We start from the raw sequence: 26,025 nt of genomic DNA on the forward strand, positions 1-26,025 counted from the left end.
CTCTAAAATCCATCCCATTCTCTCAGTTCAGGCTGTAATTCATTTTCACTTAGAATATTAGAATAAACCCCTAATAGGTCATCCTAACTTCATTCTCCCCCCCTCCAGTCTATTCTATGACTAGACTATGAGTTATAGAGTTATGTCTCCAAGACATAGAGCTGACCATTTCACACCCCACCCTCTCCGCGAAGGCCCTCCACTTTATACAGATAAGCCTGGCCTTCAAATCTTTTACTGATCTGAAGCCAGTCTATATTTCCATCATTCTTCACAGAGGAATGTCGCATCAGTGGTGGAAGGGTCACCCTTCCTCTAGAGACGCCCTGCACATCCCCAGCACCTTATCTTTGCACAGGCTGCTGTCTTGTCTAGAATGCCCTTCCTCCTAGCTTTACCTGGTGTAGGTTTCTATAATCCTGCAGAGCTCTGTTCAAGTCAACTCTTCCACAACAAATCCTTAGGGCCCCTAGACCTGAATAAGCCCCTACAGACCTATTCTCTCATTGAGCTTTGCTCATTATTTTATTGTTGCATTAAGACACAATTTCATTTGTATTTCATCTGTCAGCCTCATCATAGAAGGGATAGAAACGTAGCCATCCTGAAGACACCACCCCTCCCCCAGTACACACAGCATTTAGCACAGACCCTTGGTCATAGTTCAGTAGCTATCCCACTTATTTTTCAAAGGAATTACTCTCTGATCCTTTTATGAAAATATATTTAGCTTTTCCCAATGAGATTTAGGTTATTTGTGTAAGAGGAATCTGTGGAGGACCTGGCTGGCTCAGTCAATAGATCTTGTGACTCTTGCTCCTCAGGGTCATGAGTTTGAGCCCCATGTTGAGTGTGGAGCCTACTTAAGTAAAAAAAGGAATCTGCTTTGCACTTTGGATTTTCTCATAGTACTAGGCACTCATCGGTGCTCAATAAATACTTGTTGACCTGAATTAATGATGGCGTTTACTGATTTTCCTAAGTACGCTTAACTCTTATGAGATGTGTATAATTTGCACAAGGAAGCATTCTTGTTAGCATGTAATACCGAGGACTATGTTTAATAATTGAACTGTTAGGCCTGCCATCCAAGGTGTAAGTGGAAACTTGATGCAGAATTCACCTCCCTGGTTTTTTCCACATGGGAAACCAGCCAGTTTCAGACTTTAATACTTGCAAATATAATCAACCAAGAGATTTAAGGAGATTCCTAAGTCTCTGATTTCTGAGGTTGAAATGAACATTATGGTGTTATGTAGTTAACCGCATTTGTAGCCACGTGATAAATGTACAATAAAACACATTCAATTTCATGGGTCATCTTTTTTGTAGGGCCTGATGATGCGCAACAAAAAATAGAACCTCATCACACAGCAGTGCTGGGGGAAGGTGACAGTGTCCAGGTGGAGAACAAGGTAAGTATTAAAAATGGGGTAATTTTCTTAAATTACACTTCTACTAGTTTACAGGTAAATGCCTAAATCTCCTGTGTAGCTGGAGAACTGTCTCTCTTCCTTAGGCAAAGAAACTCTGCCACAAGTTTATCATCTTTCATTAACCTCTGTTATTTCTCTTGGTTTATTTTCAAGTTTTATCTATACCCATTGCTCATCTTCAGGACTCACCTGAAGCCTCTACTGTTTACCCCTAGAAATCTGAATCTGGAGGCAACATGAGTTCCTTGTCTCTTAATTTTCTTCCTTTATACACTTGATTTATTTTATTTTTAGTCTAAACAAAAATAGATCAGCCCTCTGGCAGTATAAATATAGATCTCCGTGCTTACTCACATAGAGCCCTTTGCAAGTCAGCCCCATTTTCCAACTGGGAGGAGCATATGATGCATTTTGTAGTCCCTTTTGTGTTGAATCCCTGCTCCTTAGGTAGAGTTTGTGATATTTTAGGAGTCTTGGCAGCTTCTATGCCCAGATTGCCAGGTTTCTTCCCTGGGTCTCTTTCATTCCCTTGGGTGATTCTCTCACTCTTTTGTGTGCCTGCTAAGCCCATCTAATGGTTCTGTGTTGTTCTACTAAAGAAGATTGAAGAGACAACTGTACATAAGACTCCTGACCAGATGAATTTTGAAAAGTAGGGATGAAAACTATGTCAGCGTGCAGGTGGCTGGTGGAGAGGCAGCCTGGCTGCCTTGTGGCACTCTGCCCCTGGTGTTGTAGAATGTAGTGGATTTGAAGAATTACTGCATCTTAGCCCACTTTCCTGGCAGCTCACCTCCTGCTGCTTTAGTCACCCATAGCACTGCCGTGAACTCTGAAGTAAATAGAAGAAAATCCTCATGAGCACCAGAGAAAATGCAGATCTCGGGGCCTGTGCCCTCTCTTATTAGGTTGAACTGTTTGAAACTGCCACTTTTTGACCTACGGAAATGGCAGTCTTTATTCTGTGCCAACCCAAGGCGGGAACAAGGCATGGAAGCCACACAGAGAGCAGAACCTACTGATAGCAGATTTGTTTGTAACATTATCCGATTTAACTTGACACCTCAGTTCTTCCTGTAATCTGGCAGAGGGCACGTTGCAAATGATAAGGATTTGGAAGCTGGAATGAACCACCAGGAAGGGCTGAGGGGAGCCAGAGAGGCAGGAGGCAGCGGGGGAAGCAAAGAGTTGGCTAAAAGGTCAGTTCACTGGCTCCAGAGGCACCATTCTGCTGTGTGTTCTTCTGTTATTATCTCTGTGTGTGAGCACAGCCAGAGCCAGCATTAGAAAGATTTCTATGAAAAAAATTATTTTAGAAAATTGGCATTTAAATGGGTGCGTCATGCTTATGTCCACGGATAGCAGGAAGTCCCCGTAGATTATAACGGAGAAGAGATTGTGAAAGTGTGAACCTTGACCTTGCCACTTGTTAGCTGTGTGATTTTGGATACGTTTCTCAGCTTCTCCAAGATTCTGTTTCTTTGTCTGCAAAATCGAGGTAACGATGCTGCGTGCATGGGGTTGTTGGAGGGGATATGTGACATTACGTATGTCAGGAGTCTACTCCAGGCCTAGCACAGGGCTCAGTAAGTTCTGTCCAATAAGCCAAATTCAAAACCTGGTTTTGTAAATAAAGTTTTGTCGGAGCACAGCCATAGCCATTCCTGTCGGTTTGTCGGTGGATGCTTTCACACCACGACCGTAGAGTTGAGCCTTTGCAGCAGAGACTACGTGACCCACAAAGCCCAAGGTACTTATTCTCTTTACAAGCACAAGTTTGCTAATCCTGGGTTTAGTACGTAGTAGGTGCCCAATAATGGTAGCTAGAAAGTTCGCTGATCTAAACACCTAATTTAACAGAGAGTCGTGTCAGATACGTGTTACCTAGTGAGGATTCATACTTTAGGCCTGAAGGTTTGGGTCACGTAACAGTTTCTACAGCTAGAAAAAAGATCATGATCTTCAGTTGGGGATTAAACATGAAGCAGTAAGTGGACCCCTGCTACCTTTGTATGGGATCTTTTCATCAAACCCTAAAAGGCATGTACTGAGATCCTAGTAACATTATAGTGATTTCTAATTAATGAGCTTTGTATTAGAAGCATAAATATGTATAATATAATATCTTACCACATATTTAGAAATTTGCTGTATTAGAGGCACCTGGGTGGCTCAGTGGGTTGAGCATTTAGCTCTTGATTTCAGCTCAGGTCGTGATCTCAGGGTCATGGGATCAAGCTCAACGTTGGGTTCTACACTCAGTGGGGAGCCTGCTTGAGATTTTCTCTCTCTCCCTTGCCCTCTGTCCCTCCTTCTGCGTGTGTGTGCGCATGCACTTTCTTTCTCAAATAATGAATCTTTTAAAAAGAAAAAGATTTTTAAAAAGAAATATGCTATATTATTAGAATAGTGTAAAGTTTTAAACAATTTTTAAAGGCTTTGTTTTAAAGTGCCTAATCATTACTGCTTTACTTATTATTTTATTCTAAATTAGATAGACCTAAGAGAGATGTCCAAAGAATTACATAATGTTCAGTTCTCTATTAGTGGTTAATAAATCACCCTAAACTCCAGTGGCTTACAATGGTTACTCTTTCTCACAAGTGTGGTGGGGGTTCTTAGGCTGCTTTCCCTGGCATTGCCGGGTCACAGGACATCAGTGATGGTGGGAGTTTGGAGTCATATTGTCAAAGTGTTCTCAGAAAGGATTCCTTTGTCAACCTAAAATCTCCCAAGTGATCTATAAACATGTTCTTTCCCTGCATCCACACCAGCACCAGACATTGTAATTAATACTTCTTTCCGTTTTGGAGAAAAATCTAATCTTAATTCTAAAGAAAAGCTTTTAGAGACTTTAATATAACAGGACCCTTTTGGAGAGAAATTTAGCTGAGCAGATGTCACTTGGCACTTTTCATGAGGTCCCACTTAGTGTAACATTTCTGGAGTATATTTTACATTAATAGTAAGAAATGTCAAAAGTAATAAAATCTTACTTTTGGATTTGTATAGATAATCTTCCCTTTTAAAAACTGTTAATGGGAGATTGTAAACCCCATAATAAGGAAATCACATGGTTTGTCTCAAAGATGTTTCCAGTTAAAGAAAATCTTAATTTACATTCCTTTTTTTTTTTTTTTTTTTTTTTGCATTCTTCTTCTTTATCTGAGAAGGTTACTGTTTTTGGTGGTCTGGGTTTATTCTTGAGTCCTGATTGAGAAGACCAGTCATCTTTAGGAATAAATGTTTCCGTATTGAGTGTTACACAGAAAATATTTCTGGAATTTATATTCAGAATTAGGAACATTGTCCATTTGGCCAGCATGTCAGCTTCAAATTATTCCTAATCTGACATTCAGAGATAAGCATATTTAGGGCACCTAGGTGGCACAGTCGGTTAAGCATCTTGCCTTTGGCTCAAGTCATGGTCCCAAGGTCCTGGGATCGAGCTCCATGTCAGGTTCCCTGCTCAGCAGGGAGTCTGCTTCTCTCTCTCTCTCTCCCCCTCTGTTCCTCCCCACCAACTAATGCTCACACACTGTCTCAAATAAATAGATAAAATCTTTTAAAAAGGATAAGCATGTTTATTGTTTGATGTTTTCTTCCTTGACTTTAGGATCCTGAGAGAAGCCACTTCGTGCTAATTGCTGGGGAGCCATTAAGAGAACCGGTTGTCCAACACGGTAAGCTCCAAATGATGGCAGTTTTCCTGGTTAATTTTCTTTTTCTTTGAAAGTAGTGTACGTACATAGTATTATTTGGGAAGAATAGCTGGATATTTGTCCTCTTAATCTACAAATTCGAGGATTTTGTTTCATTCCTCTATCGTCAGAGGAAAATACATACATGGCATTTATTTCTGTATTCATTCTCTCTTTTAAAGAAACAGTTCTTGAGTACCCATCACGTGTAGGATGTTGAGCTTAGAACTGTGGGGAAACCAAAGTAGTGTTTTACATTGTATCATAGGGAACTTGAACTTACAGAAAGGTTTTATGGCCTGCTGCTCAAATAGTGTCTTTATCTTTACTAAAAACAACAGTGATTTCAATACTGTTTGTAGTCCATTGTATTTTTAGTGAAAAATAGGAACCTTTTAAGACCATTTCTTTGGAAGTTTCTAAAATATTTGAGTCACTCTTTATTTGTTTAAAAAATCAATGTGAATAGAGGGAACTGTGGCATAGTAGAAATAGGACTTTAATTGGAGGCAGAAACTTCTGGAAAAAATACCGTCACTTCACTTTGTCTTGACTTCTTCATAATGTTGTTTTATTAAATGAGGAATATCTAAAAGCACCTAGAATCCATCTTACTATTTATTTTTATTAAGAATTTTTTTTGGGGATCCCTGGGTGGCGCAGTGGTTTAGCGCCTGCCTTTGGCCCAGGGCGCGATCCTGGAGACCCGGGATCGAGTCCCACGTCGGGCTCCCGGTGCATGGAGCCTGCTTCTCCCTCTGCCTGTGTCTCTGCCTCTCTCTCTCTGTGTGACTATCATAAATAAAAAAAAAAGAAATTTTTTGCCAACTTATTTAGATAAATGCCTATAAAACGTGTCTACCTATCAAATCATGAAATCCAGCATGCCTTAAAATCCCATCATATTACCTTGCCTTGCATCAATTCCTAGGTATACATAATGATTTCAGGAACAAACTCCAGTTGATTATACATTTAAAGAACACTGATGATTTTTAAAGATATTCTTTTTTGTTCTATTAATAACTTCAAGGGAAAACATTAAATTATACTCCACCTAGCCAATAGTAGTTGACCTCCATTTCACATACACTCCAACTTCCATTCCAAAGGCGAGTGGTTCTTGTTTCCTTTTATCTTGATTGAAGTGCACTGAACTAGTTTGTTCTTCTGGAAGAAGACAGGTCATAATCCTTATTAATAGCGGCTACAATTTAGGTGGGAAAAGGATGTATGGGATTTAAGTCTTTTGAGTTTAATAATCTCCTCTGCACCAGTGATGAGAAACAGGAGTCTGACTAAATTAGGTGACAGACCAAAGGGGTGGATCTGCTCGAGGCCACCCTGCATCCGGGTCAGGGAATCCTCTCAAAGGGGCTTGGATCTCAGGAACACTGCAGAAGCCTGTACACCCAAACTCACGTTAACCTGACAAGATAAGTAAGTCCCTTGACATCTCAGTTAATGTGAGGTGAAGCATTTTGTTTGGTTTACTGTGTGTGTGTGTGTGTGTGTGTGTATGTGTGTGTGTGTATGTGTGTGTGTGTTTAACCTTTTAAACTCCAGAAATATATATATATTTTTATCTGTGCATGTTTATTTTTTTTTATTTATGATAGTCACACACACACAAACAGAGAGAGAGAGAGAGAAAGAGAGAGAGGCAGAGACACAGGCAGAGGGAGAAGCAGGCTCCATGCACTGGGAGCCCGACGTGGGATTTGATCCTGGGTCTCCAGGATCGCGCCCTGGGCCAAAGGCAGGCGCTAAACCGCTGCGCCACCCAGGGATCCCTATCTGTGCATGTTTAAAGACAGCCACAACCATCTCTTGAGTGTTGGGAAACCAGTACCAATTTAATGAACTCGCTAAGGACCTTGTTTTTCTTATCAGGGAGTGTCCTTAATTATGTGTCTACAAATTAAGCATGGAATGTCACAGAATGCTGGAATAGGAAATGTCCTTAGCGTCAATGTAGTCATGTCCCTTTTAATAAATGAGGAAAATGAAATCAATATATTTTATTTATTTATTTAACAGATACTTGGGTAGTATTTATCATTTACTACGATGGGTCAAAGTGCTTTCCATATATTAATTCATTTAATCTTCAGGATAACCTTATGAGTTTGGTCCTCTCATCCCCATTTTACAGATAAGGAAGTGGAGATACAGAGGTTCATTGGCTTGTCCCAATGCCACATATCTGGATACACTATCAGGCTGTCTGATTTCCAACCACCCTGCCCTTCTGCTTCTCACCGTGTTGGGTTGACCCTCACTCTGCCCTGTGGCTTCTCTGATGGGAAGCGATGATTAGTAGTGGAGCTGGGATTTGAACCCTAGTCTTCTGACCCCATGTTTTGTGCTCTCCACTATACCAGGGTTCTACATAACGAGAGATTGAACACACACCATTTTTATTACTTGGGAGGGGAGTGTAAAGGTTTTACTAGAGAAAAGATGAGAACCGTAGTTTGAAAGGGTATTTATGAGATTGTTGATAACTATAAAATAATTTTCTTATTTATAACCTTTATAGTTGATCAGTTAAAAAACATACACTTTCTGGGGGATGTAATGTACAGCATGGCAACTGCGGTTTATAATACTATCGTGCATATTTGAGAGTTGCTAAGGGAATAGATCTTAAAAGGTCTCATCTCAAGACTGGGGCACCTGGGTGGTTTTATAGGTTAAGCATCTGACTCTTGGTTTCGGCTCAGGTCATGATCTCAGGGTTGTAAGATTGAGCCCTGTGTCAGGCTCTGCATGAGGTGTGGAATCTGCTTCAGATTCTCTCCCTCCACCCTGCTCCCTACACCCCCCCCAAAAAAAAAGTTCTCATCACAAGAAAAAAATCCTGTAACTTTGTGTCGTGATGGATGTTTAACTAGACTCACTTTGGTGATCATTTCACTGATGTGTACAAATATCAAATCATTATGTTGTACATCTTGAGACAAATACAATGTATTTCAGTAATACCTCTACATTTATTATTTTTTTAAATCAAGAAAGCATGTTTTTGTTTTCCATTTGTGCTTTCTGGTTTTAGTTTTCTTCTTCCTCTTAAGGATTTGAGGAGATAAGCTCCTGCAGCTCGGCTTTGGGGAGGCTTCCAATGCTTCCCTAGTTTCTCAAAGTGTGGTCCTTGGACCAGCAGTATCTGCATCATTGGAAGAATAGTGAGAAATGCAGAGTTTCAGATTCCACCCTAGACCTCCTGAATAAGAATGTGCATTTTAATAAAATTCCCGGGTGATTCATGTGCACATTATAAGTTGAGAAGCACAGCAGAATACTATAGAAAAGGGTCAACATGGAAGCTGAGAAGTGTACCATTTTCACAGAAAAATAATTGAGGGATGAGAGAGGTGCTCCACAAGTCCAAACTGTTGTGATATTATGACATGCAAGAAATTGGTCCTTAACCCACGATCTGCTCTCATTTTCTGAGTTCCATTTCCCTTTCTTCTACGTGGTCTTTAAAAGTTGACTTCTCCGAGGTGCCCTCTTGGATTGATTTTGCATATGAGGGCTCTGTCATTCTTTTCCTACCTGTTACAGCCCAAGTCTCTATCTCCAGCTGCAGTTTCTCTCATGAGCCCCGGATCCACATTTCCAACAATATGCTGAGCACCTCTGCCAGGAAGCCAGCCCTTGCTTCCAGTACCTTCATGTCAAAGTATCCAGAGCTGAACTCCTTGTTCTACCCACAGCCTCCTGTGTCGGGTATCTCATCTGCCCTTAACAGTTCTACCATCAACTTAGCCTCCCAGGCCAGACACTTTCTCTACCCTGATGCCAAAGTCTTTAAAAACCGCAAATCAGATCATGTTACTATTTAACCCTTCAGTGACTCTTGATCACCTGCGAAGTTATGCCCAAACCTCGTCCCATAGACCACATCCAAAACCCACAGGGCTCTGGCCTGTTCCAACATGTCAGGCCCCTCATTCTTTCTCCCTTCAATTTCTCCTTTCAGCACTCTGCCCCCATCCTCAATTCCTCCTTTTTAGCAACACTTGGATTCAAACCCAGGAATTTGACAAAGGCACCAACACACTGTGACCTGAGAGCCAAATCCGCCCACTGTATGTTTTTGTAAATAAAGTTTTATTGGGACACAGCCATCCCTCTTCACTTTCATATCATCTGTGTCTACTTTTACACTTCAGCAGAAGAGTTGAATAGTGGAGACAGACTGACCCACAAAATCTAAAATACATACTATCTGGCCCTTTATGGAAAACGTTTGCCAACCCTTAGAGAATCCAAAATGTGATGGTTTCTTGACTTGAAATCTTTGTAATCTCCTGTTTATCGCCAATGAGTTGCTACTAATTTTCAAAAATAGCTTAAACCCCTCATGTAAGTGCACAGTTTTGGATACTGGATAGACACCAAAACTATGACATTAGTCAATTTTTTGCATCAAATCAGTCCAGTTCTTGGCATCAGCTGATGCCATCAAAGTAACAGCTACAGGAAATCTTACAAGTTCCTACAACGAGAAAAAAAAAGAACAATTCTCTGTGTGTCGTGACAGATGTTAAACCAAACTTACTGTGGTGATCATTTCATAATACATAACAAATATTGAATTGTAATGTTGTCCACCTGAAACTCCACCTGAAAATGCAACATAATGTCATATGTCAATTACCCCTAAATAAAAAAAGGAAGAAAAAAACCTAACAACTATAAAAATAGTTGTAATAGAACCAAACCCAAGAATGTTTTGAATGAAGAGATTGTCATTGCTGATGACAACTTGCAATGGATGAGTGGGATGCAGTTGTTATCTGATTTGTTTATCTGAAGTATGGTCTTTCTAATCATACACAATCCTTGTGTTACAGTCCTCAGGGATTGGACGCTGTGTAAATAACCTTTTACTGCTCGGATATGCCTGGATTGGTTTCAGATTAAGAACTCCAGAAATACATATCATTTCTTGTGATAGAAGAAAATATTATCACCACCCAGAACTTTCTGAATGTCTCTTTCTGCCCTAGGTCCATTTGTGATGAACACCAACGAAGAGATTTCTCAGGCTATTCTTGATTTCAGAAATGCGAAAAATGGGTTTGAAAGAGCCAAAACCTGGAAATCAAAGATTGGAAACTAGAGCACAAGAACAGATCTCATGCTTTTTAGAGTTTTGCCAGTTGTGGCATCGTCCATTCAGCACATTGAGTTTCCAAAGCTGACTGAGCCGGTGCTTCCAAAGCATTCCACACTAAAGTGATAACATGTGATAACGTGCATTTGTAGCAAGGCACATGAGATATTTCCTGGTGCGTGCAAATAAACCTAATTGTTGCTTCTTTAAACATCAGTGTTCTTCATTTAGACCCAAGTTTATTAAGCTTCTGTTAAAAAAATCATTTTGTGTATGTTTCCCTTTTCTGTGTATATGAATGTTTTGTTATTTTTGCGCATGGGTGAGTTTTGTAAGCATATTTGATTGTTTTCTGTGTGTCCGTGGCAGTCGATGTGTGAACATCTGAGGTCCCTTCCTGAGCATTGCGATTTCCATGCAACATTCATGCCTGTGTGCTGGGGTTTCACGTTACAGGTTATCTGCATTAAAATAACAGCAGTCCTGATGGTTTGAGTCAGTTTTCAAAACTGCCCTGCTATTGGTAGGGACGCGACAGGATTACAGCCAAGACTTCCCTGCATTTTCTGCCAAAGTCTCTGTCAGATTTAAGACACATGCTTCCGCAACCTTCCATGAGGGTTGTAAAAAAAGTCTGAATCCAGAATTGGGTTCCAGCCTTCTGTGGCTGCAAACATTGGTGGCCACACCACCTCCTTACAAAGCAACTAGAACCTGGGGCAGAGGGTGGAGAGATTTTTTTTTTTAATTTGCTGGACATGAAATGAATTTAGAGTGCTTTTTCGTGTCAAGTGGAAGTCATGTCCACCTCCTGATTATTTTTGGAGCATGAGTGCATTTAATTTTTTTTCATCTCTCTCCCCGCATAAGATTGAGCAAAAACGTTCCTTGACTAATTGAAGTCATTTCATTGGATTTTGATCACAACTGATTATTTGGGTTTTTTCCATGTGAAGTCTTGGGGTTTCGAACTTTCCTTCTGGAGAATGCCTTTTGAAACAGTTTTCTCTAGCTGCCTGATGTCAACTGCTTGGTAATCGGTGGACATTAAAATACTCAAAATGTACAGACAGTGGGCCGTGGTGAATGTTTTCATGATGTCTTATCTACAGTTGGTGCACAGCTCCAGTTATGAGCATGGACCAGTGAAGGTAGGTGGCTTAATTTTTAATGTGATGCAGAGTTTTCTTATTGGCTTATACAGAGGATTTTCTTTCTTTGCCCCACCATTTCCCAGACAATATAAAAATTCAGAACACTCCTAGTAGTCAACAGGCTATATCTTGCATTGGTTAATGAGTATTCTGGTTCTTGGGCTAAGATTTTTGCCATGTGTATTTGAAAATGCTGGATATTTTTTTTTTTTTTTTTGGAGATGTTACAGAACATGAGTGAGCCTTGTGGGCACTTATGAGATGGGTAAGTGTCTCCTCAATTACATATGCAGATGGCACAGTGATTTTCTAATCAAGTGCTGATTTGTTTTTATGATACGGATAACTGTGTGGGCCATTTATCCAGGTTGTTTGTAAAGCAGCAAACATTAGTTTACTTAATTTATTTTGTAAATCGCAAACTGCAGTACTTCCTACAGATGGTTCCTATCTGGTTTTCTAAAATACCTATTGCTACCACCTAGAAAAATGTTTTCTTGGAAGTCGTTTGGTCTTTTGCTTTCTGAAACGTGTAAAATTCAAGTAATTGAATCCCTGGTTCTATGGGCAAGCCTCAGAGCCGGATGAGTGGAGAGTCATGCAAAAGAATGAACTGGGATGTTACTGACCGAGCAATATTTCGCCCAGTTTCATGTATTTTGTAGATTGTATTGTTTTCTTCAGCTCTCATTTTGAAAATGGCTTGGATTTAATTGTTTTGACTGAAGCGGTGCTAAATCATTATCAATTTAGGAATTTCTGGCCGTGAACTGTCAAAAGTGACCTTGAGGTTTTGTAGCTGTTGTTAGGACATGTGTTTTCAGCAGAGGTGATACCGCCCCCAACAGGAGAAAATTGGTCCTTGGGGTGAAAAAGTCTTAACTCTCATCCTGCGTGGAGTGCAGATGGACAAACAGCACCTGAATAGACACACGGTATGTCCTGAAAGGTTGAACACTGTGCTGGGGGAGAGCCACCTTGTCTAGCAGTCTACTAAGTCTTTCTACAGCTAGAAGGTCTTTCTAGCTTCTCCCCACCCCCCCAAAAAAAGAAAGAAAGAAAGAAAGAAAAGAAAGCAAGCAAGCCTAGCTTTCCAAATTCCAGGTGCACTCAGGAGAGCTCACAGCCTTTCAGCCCCACCTCATTGCCACCAGCCTGCACGCTGCATCTCAATGCCAGACGGTAGGTAAAAAGGAATCCACTTTTGAGCCTACGTGACAGGGGGAAAAATTGGACTTGTTTGAAGCAAATAAGGCTTTTCATGCTGTTCAGCTTTTTTTTGAAATCCACAAAACTCAGGAATCCTTTAGATGTGTTGGGTTCATGGAAGCTCTCCTCCCCCCCCCCAACCCCCAGTGTTATGCCTGGATTTTAAAAAGTTTCCATTTTACTTTGTACGTTGCTGTATTTGACAGTACAAGAGGAGATTTTGAATTGTTGGAAAGAAATAAAAATGCTTTAGGTTCTTCAGCTCTTTTAAAGAGCTCAGACAGCAAGAATTCTTTAGGTGTCCTGGGCGCAGTGAGGTTTTACGTGTTTCAAATGTACTGATGACGCATGAACTTATTTCATGGGGCAGTGGAAGAAAGCATTTGAATTTGCATGTGACAAGATGTGTCCTTAAACATGGGAGATGCAACATTAGCTTAGTGATACTATTAGTGATTTTTTTCATACATGTCTGAGTTTCCTTTAAAAAGTGAAGCTACAAATACTGCACTCATGTCTACCCAACCCCCAGCTAAATTAAATGTTTCTGATGTGAAGACAAGGGTGTGCCCAAAGTAAATAGAAGTTTTGGCATTAGACATGACTGAGTAGCATGAGGGATGGGGAGGTGCACCATTATTAGTTATTAGACTTTTCCTTTACCCCCTTCAGAGAAAATCTAAGAAGAAATCGCTGCTTCGTGTTCTTCTTGTTTATTTTTATTTTTTTAGATTTTTAGATTTATTTATTTATTTATTCATGAGAAAGAGAGACAGAGAGAGAGAGAGAGAGAGAGAGAAAGGCAGAGACACAGGCAGAGGGAGAAGCAGGCTCCATGCAGGGAGCCTGACATGGGACTCGATCCCAGGTCTCCAGGATCACACCCTGGGCCAAAGGCAGCGCTAAACTGCTGAGCCACCCGGGCTGCCCTGTTATTCTTGTTTAAATTAAAATTTAGTATGGAAGCCTATTTGAGGTGTAATGAACACTGGGATAGGAATTAATTTTTTGCTGTCCAGGATAAAAATCTTTCATTTATTATGGGACATTTTCAGGGTCCTCCTCAGTAGTAGGTCCATGAGTGTGTTCTCTCCCCTCTCCTGTCTCCCAGCCCCCTCTGCTCCTAAGTGGATGGCAGTGCGGGTTCTGTGTTCTAGGTTGCCCCTTCCTCCACAATCCTCACTTTCTGTCTTTGAACATTGTCCTTTTCTCCAGCTTAGACTAGCGTTGCCTCTACCATAATTATACAAGTCTCTGAATATTTTTTCTGCAACAATCATGCAGACAACTACCAATAAATACCCCAGATGATTGCACTTGGTGTCACTTGAGTAGGAGGCATCCTAATTTCATTAGTCTTGCCACTTGTATTTAGGAGAGCTGTTTGGGGTCAGCAGTGCATGGAATTTGTGAGCTAATTCTGTTTGAAAATCTCAACTCAGATCTGTATATGGTGTTTAGCTGCTAAGTTTCCCAATCTAGGCAGACCACATTTTCTTCTAGAAATAAGGTTAATCCATGCCTATTCTTGGCTCCCTAATATAATCAGATTAACCATCTAGATGGGGTTTTTTCTACCATCTACCATTGGGGATAGTCCTATGTCATTGCACAGGATGTGCATTGCTCAACTATAGGAAGCTTGCATAGGCTCACATCTGTGTGTGACATCCCTGAGTACCATAGTGTAGACATTCTGGGCATTTGGTAATAAGTACCTACAACTTCACCATCCAGTCATTCGTACTGACTGTCTGGCCGGTACTATTTCTGGTTTATTTGGTAAGCAATTCTTGTCATTGGGTATCTTAGGATCTCCTTGAGCATTCCTATGAAACCATCCCCCATAAATCTTTCAGAGTCACTGATGCAGACATATCACTAGAATGGTGAAGGAATAACCCCAGGTTTTGGTAGGTCTTCCCAACTCTTCTGGCAAAATTTGTTTCCTTCTCCCCCACACTACCTTTTAGCCGCCTCTTTCTTCACTGGTGGGCGAATGTTGTTGGGTTGTTGGAATCATTTAAACTGCATGTGATACCAAGACCCACCGGAATATAAGGTACCTCTTCACTTTCATGAGAAGTCCCATGGCCTTCATAGCCTTTGTGTCACTGGCCTTCTCCTGAAGTCGTCTCAAGAGTGAATTGAGTAACAAGAACTGAGTGCGCCTTCCTTATTTCCAGGAAGCATTCCCTTCCCCTTTTTCACTTCCTAAGTGAAAGCCCATTGGCTCTCTTGCTAGTCACATGGCCCAATGAGTCCTTGTTCACTTCTCTCTCAGGCACAGTCCTTGGCACAAAAGACATTTGCAATGTTTTCCATTAATTTCCCATTAATTTTCCATTAATTTCTTCATTTATGACCCCGTAGCTAAGTGTGTTGAATTACATGCTTCTATACACAGATCTGTTCGACCCTAGTTAGTCACTTTTTTAAAAAAAGATTTTATTTATTTATTCATGAGAGGCATAGGCAGAGGGAGAAAGAAACAGGCTCCATGCAGGAGCCCGATGTGGGACTCGATCCCGGGTCTCCAAGGATCATGCCCTGGGCTGAAGGCCAGCGCTAAAGCACTGAGCCACCCGGGCTGCCCTAGTTAGTCACTTTTAACGGTGGTTGAAGCTTTTATATCGTCATAGCATATTAGTGGTATTCAGGATACAGTAGAACCCCTGTATCTTATATCTTCCTTGTTTGACTTATTTTTTGATTTAAAAATCCTGATTTGGGCTTGTGGATAAACCTTTACTGTAGACGCCTATGAGCTCTAGGGGGAGAAAAAAAAGACCAGTAATACTAAATGTTGAGCAAGTTCCATTATGGAACCCCTTTTGGGAGAAGCTTATAAAAAATCGTTTATGGGATGAAAATATAGTATTTGGACATAAAAATGCTTCCATGTAGAGCCTGATGTAATAAGATCTGGAACTCCTGGGCACATTTATCACTACTGCAGTTGGCTGGAGGTCCTTGAGAAATGGAGACACATATGACAGTAACGTTTCTGAGCACATTTCTAAACTTAACTCTTTCCTACCACTTGAGATTAGCTGAGGGTGGGAAACTATACATAGGAACATGATTGAGATGAGAGGAGATGAGATCTTTCTCCTTAGGTGGCTTCTATGCAAGTCCAGTTTTCTCCCTCTTGCCACCACTTTTTACAACCTCTGCCACGATACCAGGACATTATAAAACAAAGACACGCTGAGACCTCCCTGCATCATGAAAGCTTTGACTGATCGTGATGTCCCAGTTGGTAAAGGATCTCCTTGGCCTCTCATTAGAATTGAACCGTGTTCGACGATTCATTCACTTCATTGGTGAGCACCACTATGTCTGGGCACTGGGGTCAGTGCTGGAAATGCAACAGGAAAGAAGACAGCATTCTGACTCTCACAGAACTTACATTCCAAGTGTGGTGGGGAGAGGCAGGCAATGGCAAATCTATAACCTGCCAGGGGGAGCACCATGAAGAAGATCAAGCAACAGAGTGATGGGTCAGGGAGACCTCTGATTTGATTTTACTTTTGCAGACCCCTGAAGGAAGAGAGGGGGGCAGAGACAGCCACTGTGCCCTGGCCATGGGGAGGGCGAGGAGGTGGCTTGGGTGTTTGGGTAGCAGCCAGGGGGCCAGTGTAGTTGGATTAGGGAGAGTGGAGGCCAGAGCCTGGTTGTTGAGGCTGGAGAAGTAACCTGGGCAGATCATGTGGGGTGTGGCTGTGTTCGTAAAACTCTATGGACACTGAAATTTGAATTGTGTATCATTTTCATGCGTCTTGAAATGATCCTCCTCTTCTTTTCATTTGTTGCAACCATTTAAATTCATAAAAAATAATTCTTAGTTCACGGGCCGTAGTAAAATAGGCTGTAGGCTGGATTTGGCCCACAGGTCAGAGTTTGCCAACCCTGATCTGTGTCATTACGTGATTTTATCCTCTGCATTGTATGTTCTCAGTACCTGACATTTTGTTTTGTTTTGTTTTGTTTTGTTTTGTTTTTTAGTACCTGACATTTTTAATTTGTGTGTAAGTTTATTGCTCTGTCATCCTCCACTAGAAGGAAAGCTTTTTAAGAACAGGGACATTTCTCCTTTCTCTCTCTCTCTCTCTCTCTCTCTCCCTTCCTTTGTTTTTTGTTTTAAGATGTTGCTTATGGGATCCCTGGGTGGCGCAGCGGTTTGGCGCCTGCCTTTGGCCCAGGGCGCGATCCTGGAGATCCGGGATCGAATCCCACATCAGGCTCCCGGTGCATGGAGCCTGCTTCTCCCTCTGCCTGTGTCTCTGCCTCTCTCTCTCTCACTGTGTGCCTATCATGAATAAATAAAAAAAAATTAAAAAAAAAAAAGATGTTGCTTATGCCCAGGGCACCTGGGTGGCTCAGTCCATGAAGCATCTGCCTTGGACTCAGGTCATGATCCCAGGGTCAAGATCAAGCCCTGGATCGAGCCAGTTTCACCCTCTCCCTCTGTGTGCTCTCTCTCTCAAACAAATAAATAAAGCTTTTTTTTTTAAAAAAAAAAAGTTGTTTATGCTCTTTGGCATTGGCCACACGCCGCTGCTCTGGCCCCAGCTGGAGTTCCTTCGCTTGGGTGCAGGAGGCACAGCCCAAGGGCTCTTGCACGGGGGGCCCTGAGTGTGGGAACTCTGCATTGTGACTTCACTGTCACAGTCACCTGGTACAAAGCCTGTAAGAGAATCGATACTTAAGAAACAGTCAACAAAACTAAAAGACAACTTACAGAATGGGAGAAGATATTTGCAGATGGCCTATCAGATAAAGGGCTAGTATCCAAGATCTATAAAGAACTTCTCAAACTCAACACCCCAAAAATAATCCAGTCAAGAAATGGGCAGAAGACACGAACAGACATTTCTCCAAAGAAGACATAGACATGGCCAAGAAGCACATGAGAAAATGCTCCACATCACTTGCCATCAGGGAAATACAAATCAAAACCACCATGAGATACCACCTCACACCAGTGAGAATGGGGCAAATTAACAAGACAGGAAACAACACATGTTGGAGAGGATGTGGAGAAAGGGGAGCCCTCTTGCACTGTTGGTGGGAATGGGAACTGGTGCAGCCACTCTGGAAAACTGTGTGGAGGTTCCTCAAAGAGTTAAAAATAAAGCTACCCTATGACCCAGCAATTGCACTGCTGGGGATTTACCCCAAAGATACAGATGCAGTGAAATGGCAGGACACCTGCACCCCAATGTTTCTAGCAGCAATGTCCACAGTAGCCAAACCGTGCAAGGAGCCTCGGTGTCCATCGAAAGATGAATGGATAAAGAAGCTGTGGTCTATGGATACAATGGAATATTCCTCAGCCATTAGAAACGACAAATACCCACCATTTGCTTCAACGTGGATGGACCTGGAGGGTATTATGCTGAGTGAAATGAGTCAATCGGAGAAGGACAAACATTATATGGTCTCATTCATTTGGGGAATATAAAAAATAGTGAAAGGGAATAAAGGGGAAAGGAGAAAAAATATGTGGGAAATATCAGAAAGGGAGACAGAACATGAAAGACTCCTAACTCTGGGAAACAAACTAGGGGTGGTGGAAGGGGAGGTGGGCAGGGGGTGGGGATGACTGGGTGACGGGCACTGAGGTGGGCACTTGACGGGATGAGCACTGGGTGTTGTTCTGTATGTTGACAAATTGAACACCAATAAAAAATAAATTTGTTAAAAAAAAAGAAGAAGCTGTGGTCTATGGATACAATGGAATATTCCTCAGGCATTAGAAATGACAAATACCCACCATTTGCTTCGACGTGGATGGAACTGGAGGATATTATGCTGAGTGAAGTAAGTCAATCGGAGAAGGACAATCATTATATGGTCTCATTCATTCGGGGAATATAAAAGATAGTGAAGGAATAAAGGGGAAAGGAGAGAAAACGAGTGGGAAATATCAATGAGGGAGACAGAACAGGAGAGACTCCTAACTCTGGGAAACGAACAAGGGGTGGTGGTAGGGGAGGTGGGCGGGGGGACGGGGGGACTGGGTGACGGGCACTGAGGTGGGCACTTGACGGGATGAGCACTGGGTTTTATGCTCTATGTTGGCAAATCAAACTCCAATAAAAAGAAAAAGAAAAAAAGTGTGTGTGCACCGACAAGGCCTATAGGATTTTGAGACACGCAGGCTATAAACTGCTGCATTGAAGAACCTCCGACGCCTCCTCTCCCCATGGCTTGTCTGATTTCAGCTGTTTAGATTCTGAAGCATTTTTGCTGAGACAGTGTATTCACCCTGTGGCGTTCTCCTGTGGGGAGGAGAGGGTTCAGACGTGATATGGAAGAATCCTGGAAGGGAGTCCCCTTGCCCATAGTCTAGCCTGGCACCCACAGAGAGACGGGTAGGGCAGCGTTGGGCCACACAGCGGATCTGGATCAAACAGGGACGCCTGGATGAGTTCCTTTATCTTTGGCATCCCTGAGAAGTGCGGTGTTTTCATCTGGTGATTTGTGGGGATGTGGGAGATGATGGCAAAGGACTCTGGTTTGATACTTTGTCAGTCCGCATAGACCAGAATATGCTACAATAACAAGCAACCCCCAGATCGTGGTGACTCTAAACGGGTTTATTTATTGCTCATACCAAAGGACTGTCCTGGTTAGTTCAGGATCAGCTCTGGTTCAGGATGAAACTGGCTGAGCATCCACATCTTGATTGTCCCTAATCACTGTGACAGGGGGCAGGAAAGCCCCAAAGAGTCTTTCCTTGGCAGTTAAATGCTCTGGCCTGGAAGTGACACACGTCACTTCTGGTCACAGCCTCTTGACCCATGGCTCCATCTAACCACAAGGGGCCAGGAAGTGCAATCCTTCCATGTGCTCAGAAGATAGAAAGCTAGAAATATTTGGTGAACAATGTAAATGACTAACACAACTTCGATTGCTTCTACATGTTTCTGAACATATCTTTGAGATGGGAAACAACCATGGTTGGATACTGAAGTAGAGTCGCTGAAGGAAGACACTCAAGTTTATTTCTGCTGTTCAAGAGTAGGCTCCTTTTCCCTGGAAAAAAGGACAGCTGTACGTTCAGTTCAGTAAATATTTGTAGAATGTCTAACATGTGCCAGGCACATGAGTGGAAATGATATTTTTATAAAATAAAGATGTCTTAGTTATTTTCATGTCTTACCAGCAGCTGAGGAGTTCAGTTTGGCCTGTGGGAAGGATAATTTTAATGCCTGGAACTTTAAGTAATAATGTAACTTTCAAAAAAGGTTTTATTTATTTATTTGACAAAGCACTAGCAGGGGGAGCGGCAGGCAGAGGGAGAGGGAGAAGCAAACTCCCCACTGAGCAGGGAGCTCAATGTGGGGCTCGATCCCAGGACCTTGGGATCATGACCTGAGCCGAAGGCAGACGCTTAACTGACTGAGCCACCCAGGCAGTCCTATAATGTAAATTTTTATGAGTCTTTTGTTGTTGTTGTTGTTGTTCATTGTTACTAAATAATTATAACACTCACATGTTAGAGAAAAGCATTGCTTTTCTGAAATCTTGGTTTGGCTAGAATTGTTTCTGGAGAGAGAGAATGACATTTGTGGACTATTGCCACGGCAAATATTTTGTTGCTGCTTATGGTTCCATTCTGGAGAGAGTTAGGAAGGGTGTAATTTTAACCGAATGAATGCCTTGAATTCATCCTAAATCAAGATTCCCCAAAAAGAACAGAGTGGGATGAAAAAGTAAAAGCAGCCTCTGCGATGGTGTGCTTGGTTCGTAACTGCATCATCACAGCAACGCAGGGGATCACTGGGCATTTTAGACGGTGCAGAGGATATTGGTGAGGAAGAGAGGGAGAGCCATGGGTGTTGACAGGGGACCACTGCATCTTTGGAAGAAAGGAAGAAGGGGACACACCGGGCTGACTGCCAACAATAGAACAAGGCTGCCATGACAAAGGCCGTGAGATGAAGATCCTCTGCTCATCCAATGGATTGTGTTACACTTAGGCTGGAACAGGGCTGTAGCAGTTAACTGTTGTCACAATAATGCTGTGTAACAAACCAGTCCAAATTTCAGTGGCTTCAAACACCAATAATCTATTCTCACTCATGTTGCTGTGGGCCAGCTGGGGGTCAGGATCAAGGCTCAAGCCATAGGCTGAGTGTGGGTCTGCCCCCCATGTCTCTGATCCTCCTTGAATCAGTGGACAGGAGCAGAGTCTTGTGATGGTGGAAATGTAGAAGTGTGCACCCCTGAGTACATTTCAGTACGCTGCATCATGCCTTGTAATGTCTCACTGGTCAAAGCAAGTCACACGGCCCAACATCAATAGGGCTTAGAAAGATATTTCTCCCTTTTTGGGGGCAGCTGTGAAGTTGTTTTTTACAATAACCTAATTACCATGAAGGTTTTGAGTTGTTTCCTTACATATTGGGCCCTTGATCTTTTGAGATCAGTGACAAAGAAACTGTAACAGACCTCAGGAATATATACTCTTGGGGTTATTCAGAGCACTCTTGGGTCTTGCCACTCAAGCCCACCCCACACTCATCTGCTGCACATCTCCTACGCACAGATAACGTCTGATGGGAGCAGAGCATGGATTTAAAATGCATAAAAGGGGAAGGCTACCTGGGTGGCTCAGTCGGTCAAGTGTCCCGACTCTTGATATCAGCTCAGATCTTGATCCCAGGGTCATGAGTTCAAGCTCCATGCTGAGCATGGAGCCTATTTAAAAAATAAAATGAAATAAAACATGTAAAGGGGGATGTTAACGAAATTAAATTCAATAAACAAATTTTAAAAAATATTTAGACTTAAAAAATGTAAAGAGGAGCATAGACATCTCCCCAAACCTCCCCATTTGGCTGGTGAGAAAATCACCCACAGTATTCCTCAAACTGGAAGATGTGGAAGTTTTAGGCATCATAGTCCTCCAGTATTGCCTTAAAAAAAAAACCCAGACAACTATGCACACACACGGAAATGCATGCATGTGTCTGTGTGCATGTGAGCGCATGCACACACACACAGTTTCCCTGAGTTTGCAGTTCCTTTCCTTAGTCAAGTTTAATTCAACATCCCAGGTTTCTCATATATATGCATTTCAGTACAAAACTACATTAGTCAAAGAGCCACCGGGAGCATGAGGCCCCCAGACGGCCAGGTTCCTGGATTTCAGAGAAGCAGGACCAGGGCTCCAGCTCCCTCTGAGCAGCCCCAGCAATAATTATTTGTAAGCCTGCATTCTCCTCCCTGCCCTTCATTGGGGCACCCCATTCCATTAGGTACCATGTGTTCTGGGGAAGGCCAGACCCTAATAACAGAACACAAAGGTTTAAGAAGTGGGTTGTTTCTTCATCCATCAATGAAGATATATGTAAAGCCAGAGCAGATTACTTCAAAATCAGCCATCTGAAAACACTTCCAAGAAATGTTAAAAAAGAAGAGAAAGCTTGTCCTTGATTTACCCTGGAAAAGTTTTTCTCTTTTAAAGTTTTTATTTACCGTGATGGAAATTTCCTGTCTTGCTCTTGTCCGACACCCCTCTGGTTACTAAAGAGAAGCCAAGGGGGCATGAAACACAGACCTCTAAACCGCAGCGCAGGACCAGATGCCCTACCCCGAGAAGGGAAAGAAAGGGAATTACCTTTACTAGACACCTACTGTGTGCCTGACCCTTTCCTACATAGGACCTCCTGTAATCACATCAGCTCTCTGAGGTGGGCACTGTTAGCATCGCCATCCACAAAACCAGAAAAGGAAACCAAAGCAAAGACCTTTGACCTTCAGGCAAAGAGCTAAAAAAGAGTAGTGTCTTGGTGCCAAGCCAGCATACTTTATGTTTAAAGTCATTAATGTCTTTTCCCTCTTGGCGTGCAGTCCCATGAATTTTAACACACGTAGAGATTTGTGTAGCCACCACTGGAATCAGGATAGAGAAACAGTCGTTTATGGTCTCCTTTCCAAGTCACACCCTCCCCGCCAAGCTCTGGCAACCTCTGATCTGTTCTCCATCACTATCATTTGCGTTTTTTTTTTTTTTTTTTTGAGAGTGTCCTAAATGGAGTCATACAGCATGTGACCTTTTGAGATTGGCTTCTTCCACGGCCAATGCCCAGCAGATGCATCCAGGTTGCTGCGCACACCAGATCATTCTGGGTTCTTGCTGAGTGGTATTTCACAGGATGGACGGGGCAGTTTGCTTAACCACTCACCCTCTGAATGACATATGGGTTGTTTCCAGTTTGGGGACTATTATGAGGAAAGCTATTGTAAACAGTGTAAAGGGTTTGGGGTGAACCTAAGTCCTCCTTTATCAAGGGCAAATTCCCAGGAGTGTGACCGCTGGGTCATACGGTGAACATATGCCAAACATTGTCAGACACTGCCAACACAGAGTTTTCCAGAGTGTTGTACCATTAAAAACCAGTCGTGAACAGTTCAAATCCACCTGGTTCCCTCTCCAGTTGGCCACGGCTTATGGTGTCAGGCCCAGCTTCCTTTCTGGGAGTGTTATTTTCACTTGGGAGCCATGGGAGGCAAAGACATAAAACGTCATGCTCTTGCAGCAAAACAGAAGTTCTTAAGAGGTGGAGGGAACACAGAATTATTTGTTGCAACCCGATCCACCTCAGCAAACCTACTGCAAAGGGAAATTGCTGACTGCTGCGATGCCCCCGACCCCCAGGGGCAAGTCATAAAACTGTGTCCCCAGGCAACGCTTGTAAATCCCTAAGCAAATCGAGGGAAAGTCGTGTGAAATGTGTTCCCTCCATAGCTCACACCGAAGCTTCTGGATTTTCCCAATATATAGATTCTATTCACTCCACCTTCTTATTACCCAACTTCCTGAAGATATTGCCAACATGGTTGATACAATGACACCAACAGTTTTTGAAAGGTTTGGAATCCCAAGCTTAGACTCACTGCTCTCAAGGGGTCCAGAGAGGAATTTTGCAAAGCTGGTCTTTTTTTTCAGATCTAGGAACAGGAGGATTCTTAATAGCATGGGACTGGATGGCCCAAGAAGAGCTCGTCATGGCTCTTTGAGGACAGTAGTCAGCGGCCCCACTCCGAAACTCCTTGCAGAAGGCCTGAGAGTTCAGAGCTGGGATTTGAGCCCCACCATGTACTCCAAGCCACGTCCCTGCCCCCTAGGCATCCATGCTTATACTCCTCATTTATATTTTCATTCAGATACTTTGTGGGCTGCCTTGTGAACGGATTGCACTTTGCACTTCCCTGTTGAATTCCAGTAGGTTGAAGTACTACCTATTGGTTTTATTTTGGTTTTGAGAAATGGGTTGTTTTGAGTCCTTGGAAATTTGAGAAGCAATTTATTCTGTCATTTAGCATGGTCTCAGGAAAGGCAGCTGACCTCCTCATGCTCTTCTGCCTGGAAAACGTTATTGTTGGTCTTCAATCTTGAAAAAGTCATACAGGTTGGGAACTGATCCACCATCAATCAATCAGCTGACTTGAGTTAAGAAAGGCTTTGGAAATCCAGTAAAGCAAGATACTTACACAAGTATTTTGAATCCAAGGTGTAACCCAAAAGGGTTTAAAGAATAAGGTTATTTCTCAGCGTGCATCTGCCATGTATTCCCTACTGAATGGACTTGTACATAACTTAGGCACTAACCAAGATCTTTGGACATATACCGGCATGCACCATCCCCCAAATGAGTGGTTCTCATTAAAATTACTTGCCAAGATTTTTTTTAAAGATTTATTTATTTGAAAGAGAGAGGGCATGCGCAGGGGCAGGGGCAAAGGGAGAGAGAAGCAGACTCCTCGCTGGGCATGGAGCCCATCGTGGGGCTTGATCTCAACCCCAAGATCATGATGTGAACTGAAATCAAGAGTTGGCTGCTTATCCGACTGAGCCACCCCGGTGCCCTGAAATCACCTGGGAAGATTTTTTAAATAAACTTTTTATTTTGAAGTAGTCTTAAATTTACAGAAAAGTTTCAAAGATAGGAGTAGAGAGAGTTCCTATATATCTCCCACCCAGCTTCCTCTAAGACTAGCAAACATTCGGGAAGCTTAAAAAAAATAAATCCTGATGGCAAAGCTACGGGAGCCATAACATGTGAACCTCTGGGGATGGCATCGCAAAGCATCAGCATTTCTTTGAAGCTTCTTCCCCGGGAGGTTCAAGGGGAAGCCAAGGCTGAGAATCGCTGCTGCCCTTACTTCTCAAAGTGTGGTCAGCCAGCCAACAGTAGCACCATCATCTGGGAGCTTGTTAGAAATTCAAGCATCCCAGGTTCACCCCAAACCTCCTGCATCAGGTTCTGAATTCTAAGAAGATGGCCAGGCGATTCGTAGGCACGTTAAGCTTTGAGAAGCGCTACTCTATACAAAACTTTAAACAGACCATACAAACCTGGGTCCCATTGCTCTTTGTCAAGTGCATGTATGTATTTATTACTCATCAGTTTCTTCATCAGATATCTGCTAAGTGCTTATTATGTAAAAAGGATGAAGCAGAATTATATTCCACCCTCAAGGAGATCACAGTCTAGTAAGGAAGATGCAACGTGTTCATAAATAATATAGTATAAGTTAGGGACATCATAGAAAGCTTGACGGACTAAGCGACATTGGATTTGGACTTGGAAAGAGGACACTTGGAGAAAGATACTTAAAAGATAAGTGATGTAGTTTGAACAAATGAATAATCCCAGGGTTAGATTTTCTTTTCTTTTTTTTTTTAAAGATTTTATTTATTTATTAATGAGAGACACAGAGAGAGAGGCAGAGATATAGGCAGAGGGAGAAGCAGGCTCCCCTCAGGGGAGCCTGATGCAGGACTCGATCCTGGGATCCCAGAATCATGACCCGAGGGGAAGATAGATGCTCAGCCGCTAAGCCACCCAGGCGTCCCCCCAGGGTTAGATTTTCTATAGTGTTTTTCATATTTCAATTTGTTTCATACTTTTAATAAATCTTTAGCTCTTACTGTTGCTATTATTTGAATAAGACATTATATAAGACATGTCATTACTGTTGCGTGGCCCTTACAACTCAGTGAGGAAGACAATTATATTCCTCAGTGAGGAAGACAAACACTGAGCAAGTAATGACCCAACTAATTCATTAGTGTCAGTGGTGGTGAGCTCCGAGAAGGAAAGAAATGGGGTGCTGTGAATCCATGTGACCTTGGGATCAGACCCAGGCGGGGGTGAGAGTTGTGGGGGAGGTCTCCCTCAGAAGGTAACACCTGGCTAAGAAAGGTTTAGCTGGACAGAGAGTGGAGGACTCCAAGCAGAGGGAACAGCGTGGACCAAAGCCAGAGCAAGAAGAAATGAACAAAAGAGCAAGCCAATGAAATGGACGTCCAGTAATATTCAGTTCTCCAGGGTTTTCCATTGCCTCTTGACTTGGTACAAGCAGCCTGGCCTTCA

At 42.4% G+C, this 26,025-nt stretch overlaps 2 protein-coding genes across 10 annotated transcripts in view; both read left to right on the forward strand.

The window, feature by feature from the left end:
• Nucleotides 1-10,476, forward strand: part of PIR (pirin) — a 158,448-nt gene extending 147,972 nt beyond the window's left edge. For all 8 annotated transcript variants that reach the window (XM_072816640.1, XM_072816638.1, XM_072816635.1 and 5 more), the window contains 3 exons: nt 1,333-1,415; nt 5,053-5,119; nt 10,159-10,476. In XM_072816640.1, coding sequence (XP_072672741.1) covers nt 1,333-1,415; nt 5,053-5,119; nt 10,159-10,271 — 263 coding nt within the window. In that variant the 3' untranslated portion in view covers nt 10,272-10,476. The remainder of the gene's footprint in view (nt 1-1,332; nt 1,416-5,052; nt 5,120-10,158) is intronic.
• Nucleotides 10,477-10,627: 151 nt separating this feature from the next.
• VEGFD (vascular endothelial growth factor D) overlaps nt 10,628-26,025 on the forward strand; it is a 37,323-nt gene continuing 21,925 nt past the window's right edge. Inside the window, exon 1 of one of the 2 annotated variants that reach the window (XM_072816643.1) lies at nt 10,628-11,416. In XM_072816643.1, coding sequence (XP_072672744.1) covers nt 11,327-11,416 — 90 coding nt within the window. In that variant the 5' untranslated portion in view covers nt 10,628-11,326. Of the gene's footprint in view, nt 11,417-11,553; nt 11,685-26,025 lie in introns of those variants that run through there. The other variant, XM_072816644.1, reaches the window with a different exon arrangement.

The sequence above is a fragment of the Canis lupus genome, chromosome X (genome assembly GCF_048164855.1).
Source record: "Canis lupus baileyi chromosome X, mCanLup2.hap1, whole genome shotgun sequence".
Classification (NCBI taxonomy): Eukaryota; Metazoa; Chordata; class Mammalia; order Carnivora; family Canidae; genus Canis; species Canis lupus.